Genomic DNA, 21074 nt, shown 5'->3' with positions numbered 1-21074 from the left:
TTTGGTGAAATCTAGTGCTTGCTCAGCTCCGAATGTGAAATAGAGTTCACAGCTTGACCCTAATGTATGCTGCACTGTCACATACACAGAATAAGATAGGGTCCTTATAGGAGCCAGCCATATCTGCATTTATTCCAAATTGTTAGAAGGACAAATGTCTGTTTCATTTAATCACTAACCTACAATTTACTGTTAACTTTTAAAAACGTTGACATAAAAGCATAATTCTTTTTTCTTGGGCCCTCTGAGGACAAACAGCTTTATTAGAACTTTAATTGTTCAGGTAAGTTAGCAGTTTTCTAAGCAAAGATTCCCAGTAAGTTAAAAATTGTCTGTTGTTTCTACTTCAGTGGAAGGTAAGAATATCATTGTCTAACTGAGATTGATGAAGACACTCAGGAAATAATTTTGATGCAAAAAAGTAATCTCACAGTGTTTATTGGCCAAGTGCATGGTCTGCTTATGAAATCTGTTATTTTAAGCTGTTTTCTCTCCCTCCCCAAAATAGGTCTACTTCATCTATGAGACACCTAATTCAAAAGCCGTTTGATCAATAGGCAGTAAAGATTTTGGGGATCAAACTATACAGGACTATATAGGCATGCACATTCTTGTTTCTTCATTGTGTAATTCTCTCTCCTTCTATGTGACTGGAAAACATTCTTCTGCTTCTTTTTGCCAAGAATTTGAATTTATTTTCTTTTGTAAGATGTTCATTTTTGTACTGACTTATGGTAGTTAAAAACATAAAACTGGCTTGCCTTGGATGAAGAAAGAGCAAGATTTATTTTACAAAAAGCCAAAATATATTTTAAGGCTGTTGAAGTATATCATAGATTGTGACTTTCATTCTGACTGAAGTTAGAAACTTATCTTAGTGGTTTCATCCACTTCATCTTCTCTTGACAGTTTCTTTAGAATTAATTTTCTTAGGCCGCCTTCTTCCTCAAAGGCTAAGAACATTCCTTGTTCTAGTGAGTATTCAAACTTAAATGCTCTGGAGCTACAAGATGTAAATGTCTTTTTGAAAAAGATTACATTACTTTCACCAGGAATTTCTTTGGGAACTTCTCCTTCCTGAGGAAGAAAAAGGGAATGGGTTAGTCCCAGCACAAGACCTGAGCAGTTGTGTTTCAGCTCACACATTTGAATTCTTAATTTTGCCTACTCCTTATATATACATAAGGTATGGAAAGCAGATACTTACCCTAAATCGAACTATCATTTTTCCACATTCTTTCTCACAACACATGTAATAACTTCTATCTTCTACCTGGACACTGAATGCAACAGGCATCCCTGCTGAAGGTGTGGTAGTTTTGTAATAGTGAATGTTGAAGTGCATTCCACTGCCTAAATATAAATTGTTTGTTATTAATAGTCTGCTCAGGAGAGAGCTGCAACAACTTAACTGTATTATGTCTTACCATTCCACTGGCAACTGCTGTCTTCCCAGGATTCTTTTCCTGACAGGAGAGCCAGGACTCAAATTTTTACGACTGCTGGTGCATATATTTGACTTTCTGCAATCATTCAATAACCAAGATTTTGAATTTGCAAGAAAGCATGTGAAGTTACCAGTTAGTATGGCTAGGATGTTCAAATCCTTTTACGTGCATGCATAAAGTGAGAATTGGATTTGTAAATAGTCATCTGTAAATCAGATTATATCTGTATATATGTGATCTGTAAATAAATATGTTCAACAAATACAGTTTTGAATGAATTGCTGAGGCCCCCCCAAAAAAAATCAAAGCCAAAACCGTAAGTACATTGTTAACTACTGCTGTTAGAAGAAAGTAAGAGCTTTTAGTGCTAAATACACTGTTTAAACCTAAAAATGATTTTTTGTAATCAAAAAAAAAAACCAAACAAAAAAGAGATTAAGACTTCATTTGTGATCAGAGCTAACCAAAAATCTTAGCAGCCCTTTCCTACATGGGTCGTCCTGCAGGCCTCAGTCTAATCCATTACCAATGCACAAGACACAAAATTTCAGCTCTCTTAGTTTAGTTTATTCTTCTTTATTCTTAAAGAAGTTTATTTATTCTTTATTTTATTTATTCTTTAGTTTATTCTTACAAATGAAGTTTTAAGTCTTTACTCATCATTTAGAGTCAGTGATTACAAAGAACAAAAGCACATCTAGAATAAAGAAACCGTGTAATGGTTATAGTATATATTGAAAAAATGGTGTACCGGATTTTATCTCCTGATCTGTCACATCTTCAAAAGCTGCCATGTTTAAATCTGGTCGAACCACAAGCAACTGGCTATTTACATTGCGAAGGACTCGGTGGAGAATTTTTTCCTTACAAAAGGCATCGCATTCCAGTCCTGTGGACATATTAAGCAAAGAGGGTCAAATATTTTAGCTGTAATCTCCTCAGATCTTAACAGTTCGCTACAGGCTTAATCTTGTCATTAAGGATACCAGGTGAAATAAGTTCTTAGAATGGCAGTCTCAAACAAAATGGAGGCCATGTCATTCTTTCCATCTGTGGCTTGTAGCAACCCAGGCAAGACAGAAGGATTTCCCAGAATACAGCAGTCTGTATATATAAGCAAGAGAAGCTACTGTATCTGTTAATGAGAGTTCAGAAGCAACAGTTCTCTCTTTTGCCCAACAATTAGAATTGCATTAAAAGGTCCTTCTGTTAAGGAAGCCACTACCCTGCACCTTAGGAGGAAATAAAGCAACATCAGCTTCAGAAGGAGAAGGTGAGCTGTAGCTCTCTTCTTTACAGTAGCCATTATCAGTTTGAAAACTTGTTCTCTAAGGCACACAAAACATTTGGGGGTTAGTAAGTGTGAGCAGGTTAGTTCAGGTAAAATTGATAATGAAGTTAATAAACGATGAGCTTTCAGCTTACCATCATCATCTTGGTTCCAAGTGAACAATGAAAAAAAAAGAAAGAAAAAACAACATTAAGCTCTGCTCCCACAAAAGAAACCACTTTCTACCCAGTTTTGTTCTTTAAGGTTGGAAGCCAGCCAGCTACCTACGCATTTCCAGTTGTACTCCCCAGTATCACTGATTCACCAAGCTGAGTTATTCTAACTACAGAGTGTGTTTTGTGAGCATAACAAACTTAACAGAATGATGAAACCACCAGTCATTTGAGAACCAGAGTTATCACCAAACCAAGAGGCATGCAAGATGTTTTAGGGTTACTTAAGGGTGAGCAGCTCACATCAATTTAAGCCTATAACCAAGGAATAAACAGCATGCAAATTTTTGTTTTCATCAGCACCTTTATTCTAAGTGAGCAAAAGGACAAGAAACAGTCATTACAAATGGCTTCTAAAGAAGAGACTGTTTTCTAACTAACTTTATCCTATAAGATTGGAAATTACAAGTCCACCCCACAGCATTCCAACCCTTCTGACTCTCCTTTACAGGAACGTATTGTATGAAGCAACAAATATTCCACTGGCTCGGATACTTGGCTAACAATACTTCAAACTGAAGCTTATGGGAAAATGAGGTGGAATCAGACTGATAAAGGAATTGTTTTTAATCAGTATTCAAAACAGAAAAAGTTATTAAATGCTTAAGGTGTTCAGCAATAATATGGTACTGACCTGTTAACACACTGGGACAGCTGTCTCAAAATGAGGTTCTTTTTGCAGTGAACAGCCTGGCTCCAAAATCTAAGAACTATCTTTCTTCTAAGTGGGTGCGGATTGTAACTGCTTTGAGGATTGCCCAGGTAACATGGGGGGAAAAAACAGGATTCCACAAAACCAGGGATGCCAGCCCAAGGAAAGGATTGAATTGTATATCAACTTTTGATTTTCTATGCAGAAAGAAGACACAGTGTGTCTTTTTCAGCAGTGGGTAGTAATTACCTGCAAAATAGAGGCAGAAATTTTCTCCAAGTTGTACTGCGCATACAAGAATTTCTTCACCACTCATCTTCACGCTGCCAAAAACACACGGAGAGGATGCAGAGTTAAGAACAATGCTTCTTACTCTATAAGGCAAGGCAGTTCTCGGGCTAGTTCTCTTCTAGTGCACAATACTGTAATAGGGCTGGCATGTTTCATTACCTGTTGAAAAATTGCTTTTTTCAATAATTGGTCTCCTCCTCTGTTGCCTTTTATGATTATTTAGAATAACATAGAGCATCGTTCAAGTTCTGTTATTTTACAAAACTTTTCATTGACTTACGCAATGTTACACAGGAATAAATAATAACTCATTACCATTTTCTCTTTCTATGAGAATACTAATAAGTAACTCCATGAACATACCTCATCAAATTAGTTCTCTTCTCTTGGGCCTGCAAAAATTATCTTACTGTCACATGGTCATTTCATTTTCTGTTTCAAATTTTGGAATAGGAAAGTGACTAAGACTGGATTAAGCACCCTGTTACTGGCCATTAAGCCATAAAAGTTATATTAAGTCTACACAGACTGATCTTTCCAGGTTCCCTCTATAAAAGACAGAGCTTCCAAAACACCCAAAACTTAGTCCACCTTTGACTGCCCCCTGGAAAGGCCTGTATCTTTTGCATCTTGAGCTGGAATTGTGTAGGTTCCTAGAGAAGTTGGGATGTAGTTTATTTTGCAGTAGCAGTGATTTGTTTATGGTGTTTTAACTTTATTTTAACTCAGGTTGAATTATGAGCTTGATTTCAAAGCTATTCTCTTTCAAGAGTGACACAGAGAAAAGTGAAGAAGAAAAGATGTATTTCCCTTGGGAATAACAACAGTCATTTTATCAAAAAAAACCCTGAACTAATCATTAAAGACCAGCCAGCTTCTGCACCTGAGAGGTTCCAGCCCCTGTTCTACACACTTCAGGGTTAATTTAGCACTAGCGCAGGGCTGCACTCTGCCTCTAATGTCAATACACAACCTCCTCCAAGAACTCCAGAAGAATAATTGGTTTTAGCTTTGTTCATATCCTCAACCTCATACAGTTAACAGCCAGACAGGTAGACTTTATATTCTTTAGCTTTCTGACATAGTAACTGAGAGTATGTCACACTCTTGGACTGTTTAATGGATAAAACAATGTATATGTTTAACATATAAAACAAAAGAACAGTGATGGTCATAAATTTGCTATACCCATTCCCTTTACCTATAAGTGCACCCATCCCTTCTATTGTAAAGTTTCTGTTTATGCTGGCAGAAAAGAGATACATCTGAATGGATTGTATTGCTTTGCAGGCCACAAATGTCTCCGTATCTTCAGTTCTAGCAGTGCACCAGGGGAAAAAATTACAAAATAAAACAGAAGTTATGCGGAGTCACCTGTATTGACTAGGACTTAAACTGTAAAGTCTAGTATTTCAATAATTCTACTGCTGTTGGGATGGTTGCCATTGGAAGGAATAATTCTAAGAAATAAGCACTAAAATATTTTTATTTTAAAACTGATGATGATATCCTCTTCAAAACTAAAATAGCATCTCCTACCTTTAAAGAAAAGTGAGAATAAGAATAAAGGGAATTATAATATGACAGAGGAAGATGTGGCAAAGAATTTCATTCTTTCTCTTCTCTGGCAGTAAACGGTTTTAAAACGTCCTCTTCTATGCCACTAATTTTGTGAAATGCAGGTTGTCACTTTCCTTCCTGTTTCATTTTGGTCTGTATCTTAGCAAATTTTTTGTTCATTTTCCTAAAATGCTTTCTGTGTATGAATGTGCTTACCTGTTTTATCTACATTTTTAGAAATAAAGGCGTTTTACTTTCCGAAAATAACAACTAGCTACTTTACTATCTGAATGATCTGATTTACTTGGCTTTGTGACTGGTGTAAAATTTTTGGCCAGATGCACAAAGTAACATGCACACTGACATTCACCATCACTGCATCTAACCTTTAGGAGCCCAGCATCTGTATGAAGCCTTCAGCCTGGAGCTATGTGCTTAGCCTCTGTATACAATACACGTGAGGAGAGAGTCACAGCAGAATGCTCAAAAACTTGTCCATCAGACAGCATCAAATAAACAAAGCCAACAACAGTGATTGTAAAAACACTGAAGTCACTTTTTCTAAGTAGCCTAGTACATGAAGGTTTTCATTCAAACCTACCAACTTCTGTCAAGGCATTCTTTCCCCTTGCATTAGCCACAGACATAATAAATCTAATAAATGTGTTAAAGCTAGGTAAACAATGGGAAGAACTGGCTCTTGCACTGGGATTTTATTGTGCAGTCAAAGCATTTGGCTTATTTCCAAGGCTCTTTTTCACCACTTGGAAAAGACTTACTATACAAAACAACTGAGCAATGCCAATTTAAGTAAATAAGCACAGACATCAACCTTAGGGATTAGAGTGGGGGAATCACAGTGACTTCCTTGTCCCTCTACTAAAGCACTTTGAGGAATGTATTTGAGAGTGGTTTTTTTGTCCTCCTATTTTTTATATGGTCTATAGTTGCAGCTGGTCTGTGCAGAAGAGACACCCAGGTTCATAGCAGAGGACTGAATCTTTGTTAAAACACATGCATACCCAAGCTTTTGAAATGAAATACGACACCACCAAACAGTGCATGCCTCATATATAGTGAAGTAAACCAAGTCGTCCAGGACTACTCTGTTATTCTAAAGCAGAGGGGAAGGCATAGGCTGGACTTATTGATAAAGGATTAAAGGAAAAGGTGGCCCTTGGTTTAATGGGTAAAACGCATAAAACAACTACAGTTCTTCCCCTGACGCGTAGTACAAGAGTTAGATCTTTTACCAAGCACGTTTGAAAGGAACGGTAGAAGCTAAAAGGAGTTTTTAGCCGACCGTTCGAGGTAGCGTGTAGTGATCTGCCTCGCGGAGAAACAGGGATGCAGGGAAGGAGAAGGGCGGGGCCGCTCCCCGGCGGGTCGTGCCCCACTCGGCGCCTATGCTAGAGCGGAGCCCGGGGCAGCGGGGGTACCACGAGGGCGCGGCGCGGAGCTGCCAGCGGACGGGCCACTGCCCACAAGCTGCCTGCAGTGCGGCTCAGGGATGCCCTTCGTCGCCAACCCCGCCGGAGGGCAAGGCTCTGCCGCTTGCTGCAACCGCGAGAAAGGGATAGCTCCCGGTCCCACAGCGGGATGTCCCGCCCGCGTCGCAAACGCGCTAAGAGCGAGCATCTCCGCCCCTGGCGGGGAACGGCGTACCCCCGTGCCGACTGGGCTCCTCTGCTCTGCCCCAGCCCCTCCCGCGCGCCGGGAGGCAGCGGTGCAAGGCCCTCCGCCTAATGCAGTCAATCCCGGGTGCAGCGTGCTCCCCCGGCCGGGCTGCTCTCGGAGTTTCGAGCTGAGTGGTTGGGGCGGGCGGGCAGCCGGCTCCCGGCCAGGGCCGCCCTGCCGCTGCTGCCCCGGGGCGAGGGCAGCGCGGCGGCGGTGACTCCACCTCGCTCCTCGGCGAGCTGCAGCGGAACAATGCGAGACGGAAGGGCGAGCGCAGCCGGCGGAGGGGCGGGGACCGGCGACGCCTGCTCCCGCAGCCGGAGCCCACCCGTTCGGCCCCCCGGGACGCGACCCCGGCCCGCTGCGCACGTGTACCTCTGGCGAGGGAGCCGAAAGCCGTGCGGCTGCAGAGTCCCGTCTGGCAGGGGTGCTACGACTTTCCCGGGGCGTCACTGCCGTGTCACCTTCGTGCGTTCCTCTGAACTGGGAGGAGAGCGGTCTCTGTGCCGTGGGTGGCGGCTGCTAGAGCGATCTGGGGAGAGGGATTTTACAGCGGCGCTATACGACAAAATAAGCCGGCTGACAAACTGTAGAAGAAATTAGGACTCTTTCCCAAGATATCTGTCGACGTCTGCATTTATTCTGCGGCACTTCCCCTCCTCGGTGGAGTAAGTCAGTCATGCAAATCAGAGGTTACAAAGGAGGCTTTTTGCGACTCCCTTTACCTCACGCAGATGTCGTCAGAGGACGCGTCTTTTTTCTACACCAGCGTGTTGCAGTCCGTTTGCTTGGTCCATAAAGTCTCAAGTAGTAGTTTTGAAACAGGTACTAGCCGTCAGCACGTAGACTTCCCCTTTTCTACACACTTGCAAGTTGCCCGTAAACATTGCGTCTGCCTTGGGGGAAGCCAGTTTAGGATTGGAAATACATTGCATGTGTCTAGTTCTTTATAACACCACCACCAAGGAATATATCGCTGGTGTCTGGTGGGAAATCTTCAAATTATCTTCCATCCCTTTGTACACAAATAGCTTCAGGGGAGGAATTTAGGCTCCTCTCAGGGAAACTGTGGCTAGTAGTCGAAGTCAGATTAATAGATAGCTCCTAGTTTACCAGCTGTAAGTTGTTTCCCAGGTATGTATTAATTGCAAATAAATAAAAGGGCGATAACCATTACTCATACCTAACTGCTGCAGCTCCCAAGCATGATGCTTTTCAGAATGTAAGTGCTGCTTTTGGTGGTTGTGGAGTGCTTAATCCGACAAATGTTGCTGTAACAGCAATGGCAAACACTGTGTAGTGATGGGACAACTAAGGCCATAAAAAACAGAAAAGCAAACTTGGGAATGAATAATGAACCAATATTTTGTATAGTTTGTAGAACTTGGCAGTGTTAACTGGAATCTCCATGCCTTGATTTTCTGTTTGTAATGCTGATTAGCAAGACATTAGGGCATTCAGCTGTGTAGCTCAGTGGGTAAATTGAAGAGGCTCAAGTTTTACCACTGGAGTGGGGGAGAAACCCACACCAAAATGCCAAAAAAACCCAATCCTCCAAAAAACCCCAACCAAACCAAACCTAAGACGTTCTGTCGCCTGTCTGCATGCCTGTTACTGCTCTTGGAGGAAAACAAAACCAAAAGCGCAATACATGTCTGTAGGGAATGCTTTAATGTCTCTATCATACAACCAGGGAGATTAATCTGAGGTCAAAGGCGCATCTTTCAACCTCATCTGAAATAATAATCCTAAAAATGAAAATATTGTCCATTTTACTAATAACCATGGATTTCAACTGTTCTACCCACAGGGAGCAGTGTATTTCACTGACATGTTAAGACAAACAAAAACGATGTGTGCTACAGAAATTTATGTTCTTTCCTTAAAGTTGTTGAAAGAAAGTAATGAAATTGATTCAGAAGAATTTAAAAAAGCGGAAGAATTCAGCAACAGAGTAAAACCTCCTGTTTCCAACAGACAAACAAAGAAAAATACATTTTTGGCAGCTACTGCTTTCAGATAAGAAGTGTATATCCCTATTTGCAGACACTGAATCACACTGACTGAGTTCCAACCAGACAGTAATATTGTATCATCCCTTTTCAACTTCCTGTTTTGTTACATGGCATTCAGTACGCGTGTGGAGTTGTGTTTACCTAAACCTGTATACCAGAGAGTTATCCAAATTTTATTTAAACACCTAGATCTAGCTGATTTCCATATACACCAACTGTAATTCTCCCATTCCTCTTGGTACTTTATTTGAATGGTTGGTTCTTACAGGGAAAAAAAAATCTTTCTAAATTTAATTGGCTTCTGGTTCTGGTCACCCATTTCTGTACATTTTCCTGATAGCCATTTTGTAACAAATAGTTCCTTCGTGTGAAGTATGATCAAATTGCTTCTTGGTCTTTTTCAACTAAAGTAAACAGCTTCATCCCTTTAAGTTTCTACCTCTGAATAATTTTCTTCAGCTTCAGAATAATATTCATGTCTCTTTTCTTCACTCCAATTGACTTTTAACATTTTTTGAAAATTTGGGCACCTGAGTTTTATTCAGGAGAGTTCCCCATTTGGGCGCTACTGCTTGTATTTCTTGTTCCCTGATACCTAATTTTTCATTTCACTGCCAAAAAAAAAAATTCTTTTAAAAAAAATTAATGCTGTAATAATTATTTATCATTTAGCCATTTTTTCTCATTAAGTTTAAATTTACATGCAGATCACTAGTGAAACATTAAATAATACTGTATTTGGTACCAAAATTTGTGCGAAAGCACCAAAACCAATACCAATCAGCCAACATCGTTAATTTTGTATTAGCTGCTGGCACTAATATTTTTGGCCTATTGACATTGTATAGAAATATCAAGAAGGAGGACTTTGTCTTTCTTGTCAACCTTTGAGATCCTAAAAATTCAGTTAGGTCATTTAGCACATTGAATAAAGGGAGCGTTCTTCTCTTAGTCTGTACATATTTGCATTTATAAGGACCAGGGTCTAACTCATACCAATAACTTCTATTTTAAGTTTTAAACTTTCATTTTTCCTGACATTTTAATATCTCCAATCTTAAAGCAATTGGAACTACTTTTAGTGTAATGGTTTAGATAATTTTTTTTTTTTTTTTAGTCTGAGCTTTCTCCGTAGACTATCACATCTATAAGGTACTGAAAGTGGTAAAACAATTCAGATGTTTCATTTATTTTAATTCAGGTGGTCTGTTAATAAAAATGTCTTAACATAGCAATGGTAACTAATTAGGTAAACACTTTAAGAATATTTTCCTAGCATATTCTTTCATATCTGTTTCTTAATGTTTAGATAGTATTGCTAATAACATAAAAATCTCTAATATTTTTTGAGAATTTAATGAAGTGGGCCATGGCAGCATATTGAATATTGTTTCTACTTTGGGGAAGTATTTTGTTCTTGTTCTTTCAGCGGTTTCATTTCTTGTCCTGAGTTTTGAGTTTCAGAGCCTATTTGGATAACATATGTAAGGTTAAGATCCTTTCTTCTCTTAAAAACAGAAATTAAAGATGCAAAAAAAAACCCCAGAGGAAAAATTCCCTTTACTCCAGCATAACTTCAAATCTTGCAATGATTTTCTTCACTGTAGCTAATGAAGCCAGGATTTAGGAAAGTAGTAACTTGATACAGCATTTAATATTTTTGGCTAACAACATGAAGTGTAATACTGAAAGAGCTCTCCTGAATCATTGTGTCCAGTTTCTTTCTGTTTTAAGCACGCCACCTCGTCATGTAATCTGACTCAGTCATTTCTTGATAAAACCAAATATAGCGTACCTACAGAAGTGAAGCACAACATAAGAAAAACGCAATCTTATTTTCCATTGTTTAGGAAAAAAAGTTGGTCTCTGCAGTTGTCTAATTTTAGTGGCGTTACTCGTTTTAATGACACTAATCTCTCAGATTTTACTAATTCACGGCTTGTCTTTCGGAATGGATCCATCTAGCCTCATCTGGCATTTCACTGTTATCCCAAAACGTTCCAGTGATTCAAACCGTGACTAGACCCATCACAGATGATGAAATGTGACCGGAATTGAGTGGACAGCGCAACACTGTAAATAGCTACAGGTAGTCTCATCATGCTTTGACTTAAACATGTAATTGGGATGAAACGCTTCTGCCTAGGGTCGCTGAAAGAGGAGAGGGTTTAGCGGTAAGCCTGGCAGACGTTCTCCTTAGCTAGCCTTCCAGAGGTGGGCCCGGCTGTCAAAGCCTCTGCAGGAGCGGGCTGGGCGGCCCACCTCCCACCCTTCCCAGGAGCCGGCCCTCTTACAGCCGCCGCGCGCCGGCAACGCGAGGGCCGCAAGCGGCCGGGGCAGGGCTCCAGGGCGGGCTCCAGCCGGCCTTAGCTGCCGGCCGGGGCGGCGCTGCCGGGCGTGAGGAGCGGGGATCGCCCCTCTCCCCGGCAGCTCCCCCGCCGCGGCCGCCCTCTCGCGCGCCGGCCGTTAACGGCTGCCAACGGCCGTGAGAACCGTTAAACGTCCTGGGCCAGCGCTGCCTGAGGAGAGAGATCCGGGCAGGGGGGACCTCCTGGGCGGAGGGGGTGCCCCGATGTCCTTAAAGGTGAGGGGTACTGGGGAAGCATAGGTAGAGCTGGGGAGGGACAGATCCCTTTTGGACAAGGCAGAATCGGCCTCAGCAGCCCGAGGCCGACCTTACGGGCCCTTCGGCACCTCTGGAAGCGCCTGGGCTGTAAGCTCTAGCCCTGCCCAGGCTGGCTCGGGACGGCCCGGGACTTGGACCTGCTGTCTCCAGCCCCGATCTGTGCCCTCGCCGTGCTCTCTCCAGTGAGGAGGAGAGCTCCTTTGCAGAGGAGCTTACAGAGGTACTGGTTACAGATATTACACATTTTTATATAGTTATATTTTCCAGTCGCGCAGGATAACCACTTACCATATATGACGTTGTACTTTTTATCAGGCAACGATGACAAGCAACACACAAAAATCTGATGAAAATAGAAGTAAACGTAAAAAAGAGATGGAGGTGAGCAGTACTGTATGAGGAAGGGAGGGAGGACCTAGACCCTTCTTCTGGCCTCAGGGGAACGACGCAATCCCCAATCCCCATGTCCTTCTCTGGCATTGCTATGGGTTCCTGTCATGGAGAAAAGGCAGAGAGCTCCATGTCGGTTTATGTAGGTTAGGGGAAACATGTATGACTTTTTTGCATGAGGAGACTAAAATTTCTCTTAGTGTTTGAAGTCCAGCAAAATTGGGTATGCACTGCAACACCGTTATGCAGGACTTCTTGAGAGTGAGCTTCTGAAGTACACCAGCTTTTACTGATATAAGCAAAGATCTCAAACTGGTACTTCTCACCCACTCCCCTAGTACTGAGATGCTGTGCCTGTTCCCGATGGATGGTGTTGATGCTGTGAAGCCAACAACACTTGCACTTCCTCTGAAAAGAGTCTCTCAAGATCTTTTTAAAACTCTTCTTTTTTTCAGTTAAACTCTATCTGTGCTAAGCTTGTTTTAAGTCCTAGAACCTGTATTTTTTTATGTACTCTGTTATTAGAACGAAGCTTCAGAAAATCCTCAGTTGTCGTCCCTTGACAAAACAGATTTGGCTTTTTCTGAGGGCTCGCAGTCCCTTTACAAACCTGAACCACTGGAAGAAGTTTTAAATGGTGATGTATTAAATATACTGAAAGTAACTATCTAATTACCCAATTGGATGTTGAGATGAAAATTCATTCAAATGTTTAAATAAAATTACTTTTTTCTTTTAACAGAGATGAACAAAGAAATTAAGAACTTGTTATCAAAATACGCCCACATTTTAAGGCAAGTTAACATTGTCCTATTTGTACAGCACTTTTCTAGCTTCTCTAGATAAGATGGATTACTGTGGGAAAGTTTAGAGAAATTAGTGCTGAAAACTATCGAACACAGATCTTGAAATATAAATACTGTTTTCTGTTACAAGAGAGAACTAATTTGGTCAGAAACTGAGTATTGATAGACAACATGTTTTTCAGTAAAGCATAAAAGCAGTTCTAAGTAGTGAGAAAGTTAATGGCGCTAGTATTGATTTTAACTACAGATTTTTTCAATTAAGTGAGAGAGCAGCGATGGATGCTTCTTATGTCCAAGAACTTGATGGAATCTTAAAAGAAGCGAGGACCATAGAAAACCACTTAAAACAGAAAAGGGAGAGTCTGAAACAGAGATTCACTGTGATCGCAAATACTCTACAAAGCTAAATGGAGTTTGTTAGGTTGCAGAAATGCAGAGCAAAACTTGTGCTATATTTTATGTATTAAAATATAAACTATGATGAGTGCTATGATGAATGTTTCATAAATATGTAAGTATTTCTAGCAGTTCAGGAAGCTTTAAAAAACTTACGCAGCAACTTATTTTTTAAATAATTAGATACAATATATAGGGTAGTGGTAGTTAGTAAAAAACTATTAAATATCCATTTTAAATCCTATGACTCCAAGGGATTCTACACATCAAAACATCTTTTTTACTTGTTGACCCATTGCTTAGGCTGTCCCTGTGCTTCCATCCCTAGAAAATATTGGAAGCATTTGAAAAAGAAAGTAGAATGAATTTTGCATTGCTTGGCTTTAAGGCTATAGAAGTTCAACACAACTGAATTCAGAAGCAGCCATGGTATTTCTAATGTCACTGCTAAGGATGTTTTTTTCTTTTATTGTCACAACCAATCTTTCGCTCTAGAACATAGTATAGAAACATTTCTATGAAACATAGAATTTTGCAATGTAAGTGGAAAAGGACCTCAGATTATTTAATCTTAGCCATTTTCTGTTTTTTTCTTTCTACTTTAGAAAATATTTTGGTGCTAAAATCTCAGTAGAATGTACTTGCAATCTTATTTCCATTTTGTCTCAGAATAATAGATAAAAACGATCAGCTTAGAAATAGGAAATGTATAAAGAGGTATAAAGTCTTAATTTGAAAATATACTTTAATGCTTCTACAGCTTTTCAAATTAAACCAAGGCCATTTTGATATAAACATAAAAGCACATTATCAAAACTTTGCCAGTAATGTCAATAAATAACTAGATAATGTTAACATAATCTATAATTACACTGCTCTCTTATTTTGTTATTTAGATACATCAGTATTGTTTGCTGTATATCCAGTTTATTTAAGGATGCTTATGGAGTTTTTTGAGCACTTTTTCTTTCTTGTCATTTGACTCTGTTAAAAAAGATGAAACATAAAATATACAAAGCATCATTTGTACAAATTGTGAGGCTAATGTAATAAAGAAAAGTGCTAGATAGTCCTGTTGGTAGCATAAAATGCATTTATATCTTTACCCTGGTACTGTGCATTAATTTTCTCTTTAAATCCTTTCAGACTTAATCAATCCTCCTTTCCCCCTTTTATTAGATAAAAGTAACAAGCAAATGAGCTACCTGTCAAACTGATACTATTTAAAACAAATAATAAGAGAAACTGGACATCTAGGGTGACATTTTTCAAGGTATTTAGATACCTAAAGATGTAGATATGTACTTAGTAGGATTTTCAAAGTGCCTAAGCATGTAAGCGCCTTACATGCTTAGGAATTTTTTAAAATCCCATAAGGTGCCTATCTGCATCTTTAGCATCTAAAGACTTTCAAAAATCTCACTAGTCTGCATCATATTTTACCAGTCTCTTACTTTTTCCTAGCAATCGCATCTTGTTTTGTAATCAGTCTTGGTAATGCTGTTTAAACAGAAGAAAGTGGGAGAAAAAGAGAAGATGATTTTGGAAGTTAAATTTTCTAGAATATTGTGCTAAGTGTTTCTAAAATCTACGATCATCTATAATGATGACAAAAAGCAGAGTTTTAAATTGTCATCTATGAAGTGTCTGAATTTAGAAATTTACCTATAGTTATTTATGTAAGCCTTTAAAGAAAAATTACACAACTTTCGTTACTGTTAAATATCTGCCTGTTATCAAAGTCAGAAGCTTGCTGCGTTTTATCTGTTTGCGCTTAGGAAAATTATGCAACCTTTTTAGATCACCTGGATTTAGATCATCCTGATTTAGTTTATGTGGCTAATATATCCATGTTGCAAACCTTTGGCTCTAGTATTAAGTATTTTTAAGAAGCAGAACTTAGAAGACTATTGGATAATCTAAGTTTCTTCCCTTAGGGGATCAAGAGGGCACAGACCCATAGTGTTCCTGTTGCAGCAGTTTGCTCCATTTAAAAAGTTCATAAAATCCAATAAAAATTAGTAAAACTATACTTCTTAGAAGAATGAGGAACTGCTTAGTCTGGCATTCAAGTGCAGTTAAATTCAAGACATACCTCTCTAAATGATGACTCTTGTTTTTCTACAGTGATTTCTTATGCACTTGGTTGTCATTGCATGTTATAATTTAGAGTGGGATCTCTGTATTTTAGAATGTGAAGAGACATTGAAAGTAAAGTCAGTAAGTATGGCCGTAGTAACCTAGCTGAGATCATGAACAGTGTGGTTATGCTTATTAAAGGGAAGTAATTCAAAGCTTTGTCAGATTTTGAAATAGGCGTTTTAAAAAATTGTTTTTAAATTGCTAAGAGCCACAAAGCTTCTGTTTTTGCTGCACAAATCTATGTGAGGATAACTATAAAAATAAACACTGACCAAGTAAAACGAATAAAATATGTAGTTTTATAAAGTTCCAGCTTGAAATGATAAGTTCAGAAAGTTGAAAATATCCATTGAAAATAAACCAGTCTCTTCTCTTTTGAAGTTAAAAAATCCTTCAGCAATGGAAATACCCACTTACTGGTTGCTTTCATACATAAATTTCTTCCTGTTTAACAGGGAGACCTCCATAATTGCTTTGCTGTCTAAAAATATAGAGCGTTCTTCTGTTGGCTGCCCTTCAGTGTTCCACTCAATATCTATATATATGGGAATACTCATTACACACTGTTTTTCTTCTAAACCATTAGAAAATAAAATTTTACTGTGTTCCTATTTGTCTACTATTTGTCTATCCTTCTAATGATGTTTCCGCACTGATTGCCTCTCTCATGTATTTCGGTATTTATTGGGAAAAACAAACCAAATTTTTTACTCTCTTCTTCAGATGTGAAACTAAAAGCTCATTCATTCCGTCTCTGAGGAATGAGCTACACGTGAAATCCAACTGGCACCCATCCCATCACTATCCGCTTTCCAGTTTTACTGAAGGAGGTTTGAACAGAAAATTAATTGGCTTTAAAGCTGCCAAATCTGATCAGCAAAGCTCAGCTGGTAACTACATTTTCTTTAAGCTTCTCCTCCTGTTGTTTAAGCTGCAGTGCCTTAGTAAATTAACAAGAACATCTAAGATGACAGATCAGTAACAATATAAATGGATTTTTTTAAAAAATGTGGAAACATCTTAGACAAAGTTCCAACCCTCTTGAAGTCAAGGGGATTTTTGACAGTAAGTCTTTTGCATTTCTGAGCTTGCTCTGAGTACCTCCACAGTCTGGAAAGCGTAAGCGATGAAAAACTCAGTTCCTCTCAGTTCCTCTCATTGCTCTTCTATTATCTAAAAGCTGAAAATGAAAAATAACAGATAATGCAGGGACAGCTTAGGTATTCAGTGAAGAGAATTCTTCCCCGAGAAAAGGCTAATTGTGACTCTTTACTTAAAATGAAACTGCCTTTTAGCATAGATGTAAGAATGTAGATGATAATAGAAAAAGACCAAATCGAGTAGGTAATAGATGTGTTCAAGGCTTATGACGTTCTGTCTAGGACCATCAGAATTCAATTTTGCTAATCATAGAATCTTTATGTTTTGTCTTTGAATTGTCTTTGTAAACCTGATGATGAAGGCAGCATTGGAAAAGAGCAGAGTGGGTGTTCTACATCATCAAGGTGAATAGCCAGAAAAAAGGACGGCAAAGAATCATAGATCAATCAGCCTATCTCACATCCTGTAGAGAGTCTGAAGTAAATTTCTTAACAATGACTTTATAAGCACCTGGGGAACAATAAATTAAAAAAAAAAAAAGAAATTCCTTTATCAGAGTAGCTGACTTAATACGGAAAAATGATAGATGGGGTATAGCTTGATGTAAGATAATTGACACTGTCCTGTATGATATTATATAAAAATGAGAGCAATCAGGAAGTAGATGCTACATGAATGAGTTAAAAAGTCAATGAAAGGAATACTCGTTTTTTCTGGAAGGTCAGCCTAGATGGCATCCTATAGTGATCTGCTTCAAGCCTCACTTATTCCATATTATTCTGAATGATTTAAAAGACGGACATTAGAGAATACAGTTCATTTTTTCAAATGGCAGCAAGCTAGGAGGGGTCGCAAATGCTATCAATTACATACATTGAAAATTCACTATAATCTTGATAAGATGAAGGGCTGATCTGAAATCAAGATAAAATTCAAAGAAGACAAGGGAAAAGCACTATGCTTAGCAAGGGAAATCTGTTACTCACAAACCAGAACAATAGCTAGCATCGGTATGTTGTTACTGGGTGGTGAAAAAAACCAGACCTGAGATGTGCTAGCTATAGGATAGCAGAGAAGACATGGAAACATAGTTGTTCTCCTTTACTCTGTGCTACTTTGGTCTTAGCTGGAGAATGGGTCTGCTTATTAAAAACAAAGTGAGCAGAGTGGGAAACAGGAGTAATAAAGGGCGAAGAAAACATGATCTGTGAGGAAAGGCTGAAGCTCTTGAGTTTGTTTAATTTAGAGAAAGCACAAATCAAGGGAAGGCATGATAACAGATAAGTTATAGAAAAGACAGTAGTCAGGTGTTCACTGTGTCTTGTAGAAAGGACAGGAAGAAATCAGCTTAATTTGCAGCAGAAGACTTAGGATGTCCCATCTTAAGCACAGTGGAATGGGCTACCTAGAGTACTGTGTATGCTGCCTTGCTCTCTTTCAAGGGATAGGGCAGCTTTTAAGAGCTGCTTAATAACATGAAACAAACATAGCCATCACAGTGCATTTGCAAAGTGCTAGCAGCTTCCTCTTGGCATCCTGAAGGAAAGGGTCCATCGAAGGTCCATCTTAGTTTGAAACAGCAGAGCATGGCCTGTCACTGGTCCTTCCCTGTCTGATTTGATGTTCTAATCTGGTGTGGCAACCAATATCCCTAAAGCCTTGAGATTCTTTGAGGTGCAAAATGGTTACTCAGGTTTTGAAACAAAACAAAGTATTTTTGACAGGTGAAAAAGACAAGACAAGGTGACAAGAATTTTTAAAAGAATTGCCTTGAAGCCTGGGTACCTCAGTACATGGATACATCTCCTTTTCTCTCCTTTCTTCCAGTTTCTCCAGCTACAACTGCCAAATAGTGATAAAGCACTTTTTCCACCAGTGATAATGTATGCTTTAACTGCCTTGGCACTTCAGCAACTCACCTGGCCCAGCTGCCGAGAGGGTCTAAGGGCTGCTGAGCTGCTCGGGCTGGAGGCAGGGCCCCCCCACGCCCCGCGACTGCCTGGCCCGGCTGTAGCAGTGGAGTGCAATGCAGTGCAGTGCAGTGCAGGCAGGCAGGCTGGCTCGTTCATCCTGCCCTGCTAGGGCAGACATTCCTGGCTTTTATTCTGAAATGATGATGTCAGGCAGCTCTCTCCAACCATCCATCAGTGCTGGCTGCACACTATCATCCTGGCACCGGTACTTTTGCCTGACCATCTCCGATCTGATGCCTTCTTCCGAGCGGAATATGTTTTCCAAAAACCTTTTGTCTGCCATCAGCTTCCTGCTTGCTAATTTGCGGCATTTCTTCTGCTCTTTGATGCAATTCATTCCAGGTAAAATGCTTCTATCCCATCATCTTGGAAAGCGGTTTTCTGTTGCTGTTAAGAGCTGCTGCTGACACAGGTCGGTAGAGCAATTTTATTTCTATTGATCAGAAATTAGGAACTAAGCAATTTCAAGTGTTTGTTAGAAGCCAGAAATTCTCTGTTCTTTATTGAAAAGATCAACAGGAGAGGTAAGTATATTGCACAGATTCCCTCGGATTACTAGCAGATACTGATGGTTTAGAGCTAGAAAACCCGTAGGCAGCAGATTCTCTCTGCAAGGGAGCCTGCTGTGAGTCGTGTAAGCGGGCTGTGAAAGGGAGAGGATTGTTTAGAGCAGTGACATTACTGAAGCTTTGATCTGAACATACAAGCGGGAAATACCCCAAGGGATTTTGTATCAGCACCGAACTCGGCAATTTGTGCCATCATTGCACAACTTGAGCTATCTTTTTTTTTTTTTCTAAGAGAGTGAGATCTGTTATCACAAAATAGGAACCAATAAAGATCATGACTTAATTCACCAGAATCTCTGCTTTTTGATGGTGGTGGTGGTGGTGGTGGTTTCCTCCCCTTTACAATCAAAGGATTGCTTCTGGGGTATCCAAAGATCTGAAAGGTTCTCAAACCTGCCTTATTGTGCCACCAGAACACATCCATGGGTACAATTTTAGGAACAGTCCAGAAGGTTTCTTTTTCACTGCACATGTTACTAAGTTGGTGTAAGGCATGTGTCATCAACTACATCTGTGAGATGGAAGACACAAAATTCCGAGGCACAGTAATTAATGCAAACTAAATGACCAAATATTAAGCCTAGCATTAGGAATGTCATATAAAACAACCTATGATATTAGCATTTCAGAGTGTGGTAAAGTACTTACCTGCTGGGAAAAAATCCTATATGCATAAATTTATGATGTTCTTTTGATCTGCCAGCAGATTGCAACAACTCTTAACCTTGTTTAAACTAGGGCTCTCTGCTAGATTTAAATTCTCTTGCACTCTACCTCTATCATTATGCTTTGAAGCTGAACTGCATAGGAACATAAAGAGCTGTGTTTGTTGTCTTGATTACCCGAGTGACATGGAAAGCCTGCAAATTTCCTTGCCTCATTTTCTGTATGTTTGAAAACTACAAATTTTCCCTGACTTTCAAGGTCGTCTTGAAAAAGCTTGCTGATATAGAATTGGCTCAATTTAGCTAAAAGGTGAGAATGTTGAATCATGAAAAAGAAACCCCTCTATTGTTTGTTCAGGCATTTGAGTGAAACAGTGATAATAAAAGAAAACAGCGTGAATAAAATTTATTCCATCTGATATGTTTCCTGTGACACCGGCAAAATTTTCCTAGCTCACCAGTTGTTCATAGTGCCTTTCTAGGATAAGTGTTCCAAGGACTTGGTGTGTAAAACAATATGTAACAAAGAAATTACACTTTCTTCATGTCAGCAAAAAAATACCCCCAAAGTGTAGAATCTATTTCTACAGGTGTCTTTGGGAAATCAACAGATATTTCATATGCAAGAATATGCACAGTTCACAGTTGCTTTTCTCTCTTACCTCCCTTTGACAAGCCTTTCTCCACTTTTTTCCTCCATTTCTTTTTCCCTGTGTTTTCTGTCACTTCTTTTATGTTCTTCTTTGCCTGTTAGCAAGGAAGTGGGTGGCTGACCCCCTGACAATGGGAAATCAACAAGCTAGATGGAACAAGGAGTCAAGTACGGGGACTTCCCAGCAGACACAAGGCAAGTGCAACAACTTCAGTTTAGGAGTCAGTGTGAGACACTCAGGTGAGCTAAGGGGTTCAACCCTGTGAAGGCAGAGGGTGAAGGCTAGAGTCTGGATGGCAGAAATCGATAGCTACAGCAACTTCAGTTCGGGGTGGGGGGATGGGGAAAGCTGGTTTGCTTGCCTTGTGTTCAGTCTGTGATTTACAGGGACCATAATGCGGCCTGTATCTTGTGCCAGAGGATTTCCAAATTAGCTGTATGGTTATTCTGAATTTGCATGTATCCTCAGGGAAAATGGAATTCTTGCTTCACTCTCCCTGCTTGAAGAGTACCAAATGTGAGCATTCTATTTACTAAAGTCTGCCTTTAAGTCTGGTCCTGGATGTCCTTCTGAGTCAAGCAATTAGATTAGACTGTGCAGTTGCATG

The 21074-nt window shown here is 39.7% G+C and overlaps 3 protein-coding genes across 9 annotated transcripts in view; 2 read left to right on the top strand and 1 right to left on the bottom strand.

The window, feature by feature from the left end:
* LOC142092638 (succinate dehydrogenase [ubiquinone] cytochrome b small subunit, mitochondrial-like) overlaps window positions 1–21074 on the top strand; it is a 56309-nt gene that overhangs the window by 10978 nt on the left and 24257 nt on the right. Inside the window, exons 1-2 of one of the 7 annotated variants that reach the window (XM_075172872.1) lie at window positions 18664–18922; window positions 20569–20661. The exons of 5 other annotated variants lie outside the window; for them this stretch is intronic. In XM_075172872.1, coding sequence (XP_075028973.1) covers window positions 18718–18922; window positions 20569–20661 — 298 coding nt within the window. In that variant the 5' untranslated portion in view covers window positions 18664–18717. Of the gene's footprint in view, window positions 1–18663; window positions 18923–20568; window positions 20662–21074 lie in introns of those variants that run through there. One more of the 7 variants, XM_075172873.1, reaches the window with a different exon arrangement.
* IL18 (interleukin 18) lies at window positions 670–7391 on the bottom strand. The gene is made up of 5 exons (XM_075172888.1): window positions 7355–7391; window positions 3853–3926; window positions 2200–2337; window positions 1208–1353; window positions 670–1077 (listed from the first exon to the last, which is right to left on the bottom strand). The coding sequence occupies exons 2-5, from the start codon at window positions 3917–3919 to the stop codon at window positions 862–864; spliced, it is 567 nt and encodes a 188-aa protein (XP_075028989.1). The 5' UTR covers window positions 3920–3926; window positions 7355–7391; the 3' UTR covers window positions 670–861.
* On the top strand, window positions 11930–13859 carry TEX12 (testis expressed 12). The gene is made up of 4 exons (XM_075172889.1): window positions 11930–12153; window positions 12688–12799; window positions 12905–12956; window positions 13231–13859. Exons 1-4 carry the CDS (start codon window positions 12094–12096, stop codon window positions 13373–13375), a joined length of 369 nt encoding a protein of 122 aa, XP_075028990.1. The 5' UTR covers window positions 11930–12093; the 3' UTR covers window positions 13376–13859.

Source organism: Calonectris borealis, chromosome 24, assembly GCF_964195595.1.
Source record: "Calonectris borealis chromosome 24, bCalBor7.hap1.2, whole genome shotgun sequence".
NCBI lineage: Eukaryota > Metazoa > Chordata > Aves > Procellariiformes > Procellariidae > Calonectris > Calonectris borealis.
Note: the sequence above shows the minus strand (reverse complement) of the source record. Positions and strands in the feature narration are given on the sequence as shown.

What these genes read in the sequence shown, in the direction of transcription:
- IL18 (XM_075172888.1), bottom strand. Translation starts at nt 3,919, where the DNA reads ATGAGTGGTGAAGAAATTCTTGTATGCGCAGTACAACTTGGAGAAAAT. An exon ending in TTTCTGCCTCTATTTTGCAG is followed by an intron (nt 2,338 to 3,852) that starts GTAATTACTACC and finishes ATATGTCCACAG; the next exon opens with GACTGGAATGCGATGCCTTT. An exon ending in AGATCAGGAGATAAAATCCG is followed by an intron (nt 1,354 to 2,199) that starts GTACACCATTTT and finishes ATTTATATTTAG; the next exon opens with GCAGTGGAATGCACTTCAAC.
- TEX12 (XM_075172889.1), top strand. Translation starts at nt 12,094, where the DNA reads ATGACAAGCAACACACAAAAATCTGATGAAAATAGAAGTAAACGTAAA. An exon ending in ACTGGAAGAAGTTTTAAATG is followed by an intron (nt 12,800 to 12,904) that starts GTGATGTATTAA and finishes TTCTTTTAACAG; the next exon opens with AGATGAACAAAGAAATTAAG. An exon ending in AAATACGCCCACATTTTAAG is followed by an intron (nt 12,957 to 13,230) that starts GCAAGTTAACAT and finishes TTTTCAATTAAG; the next exon opens with TGAGAGAGCAGCGATGGATG.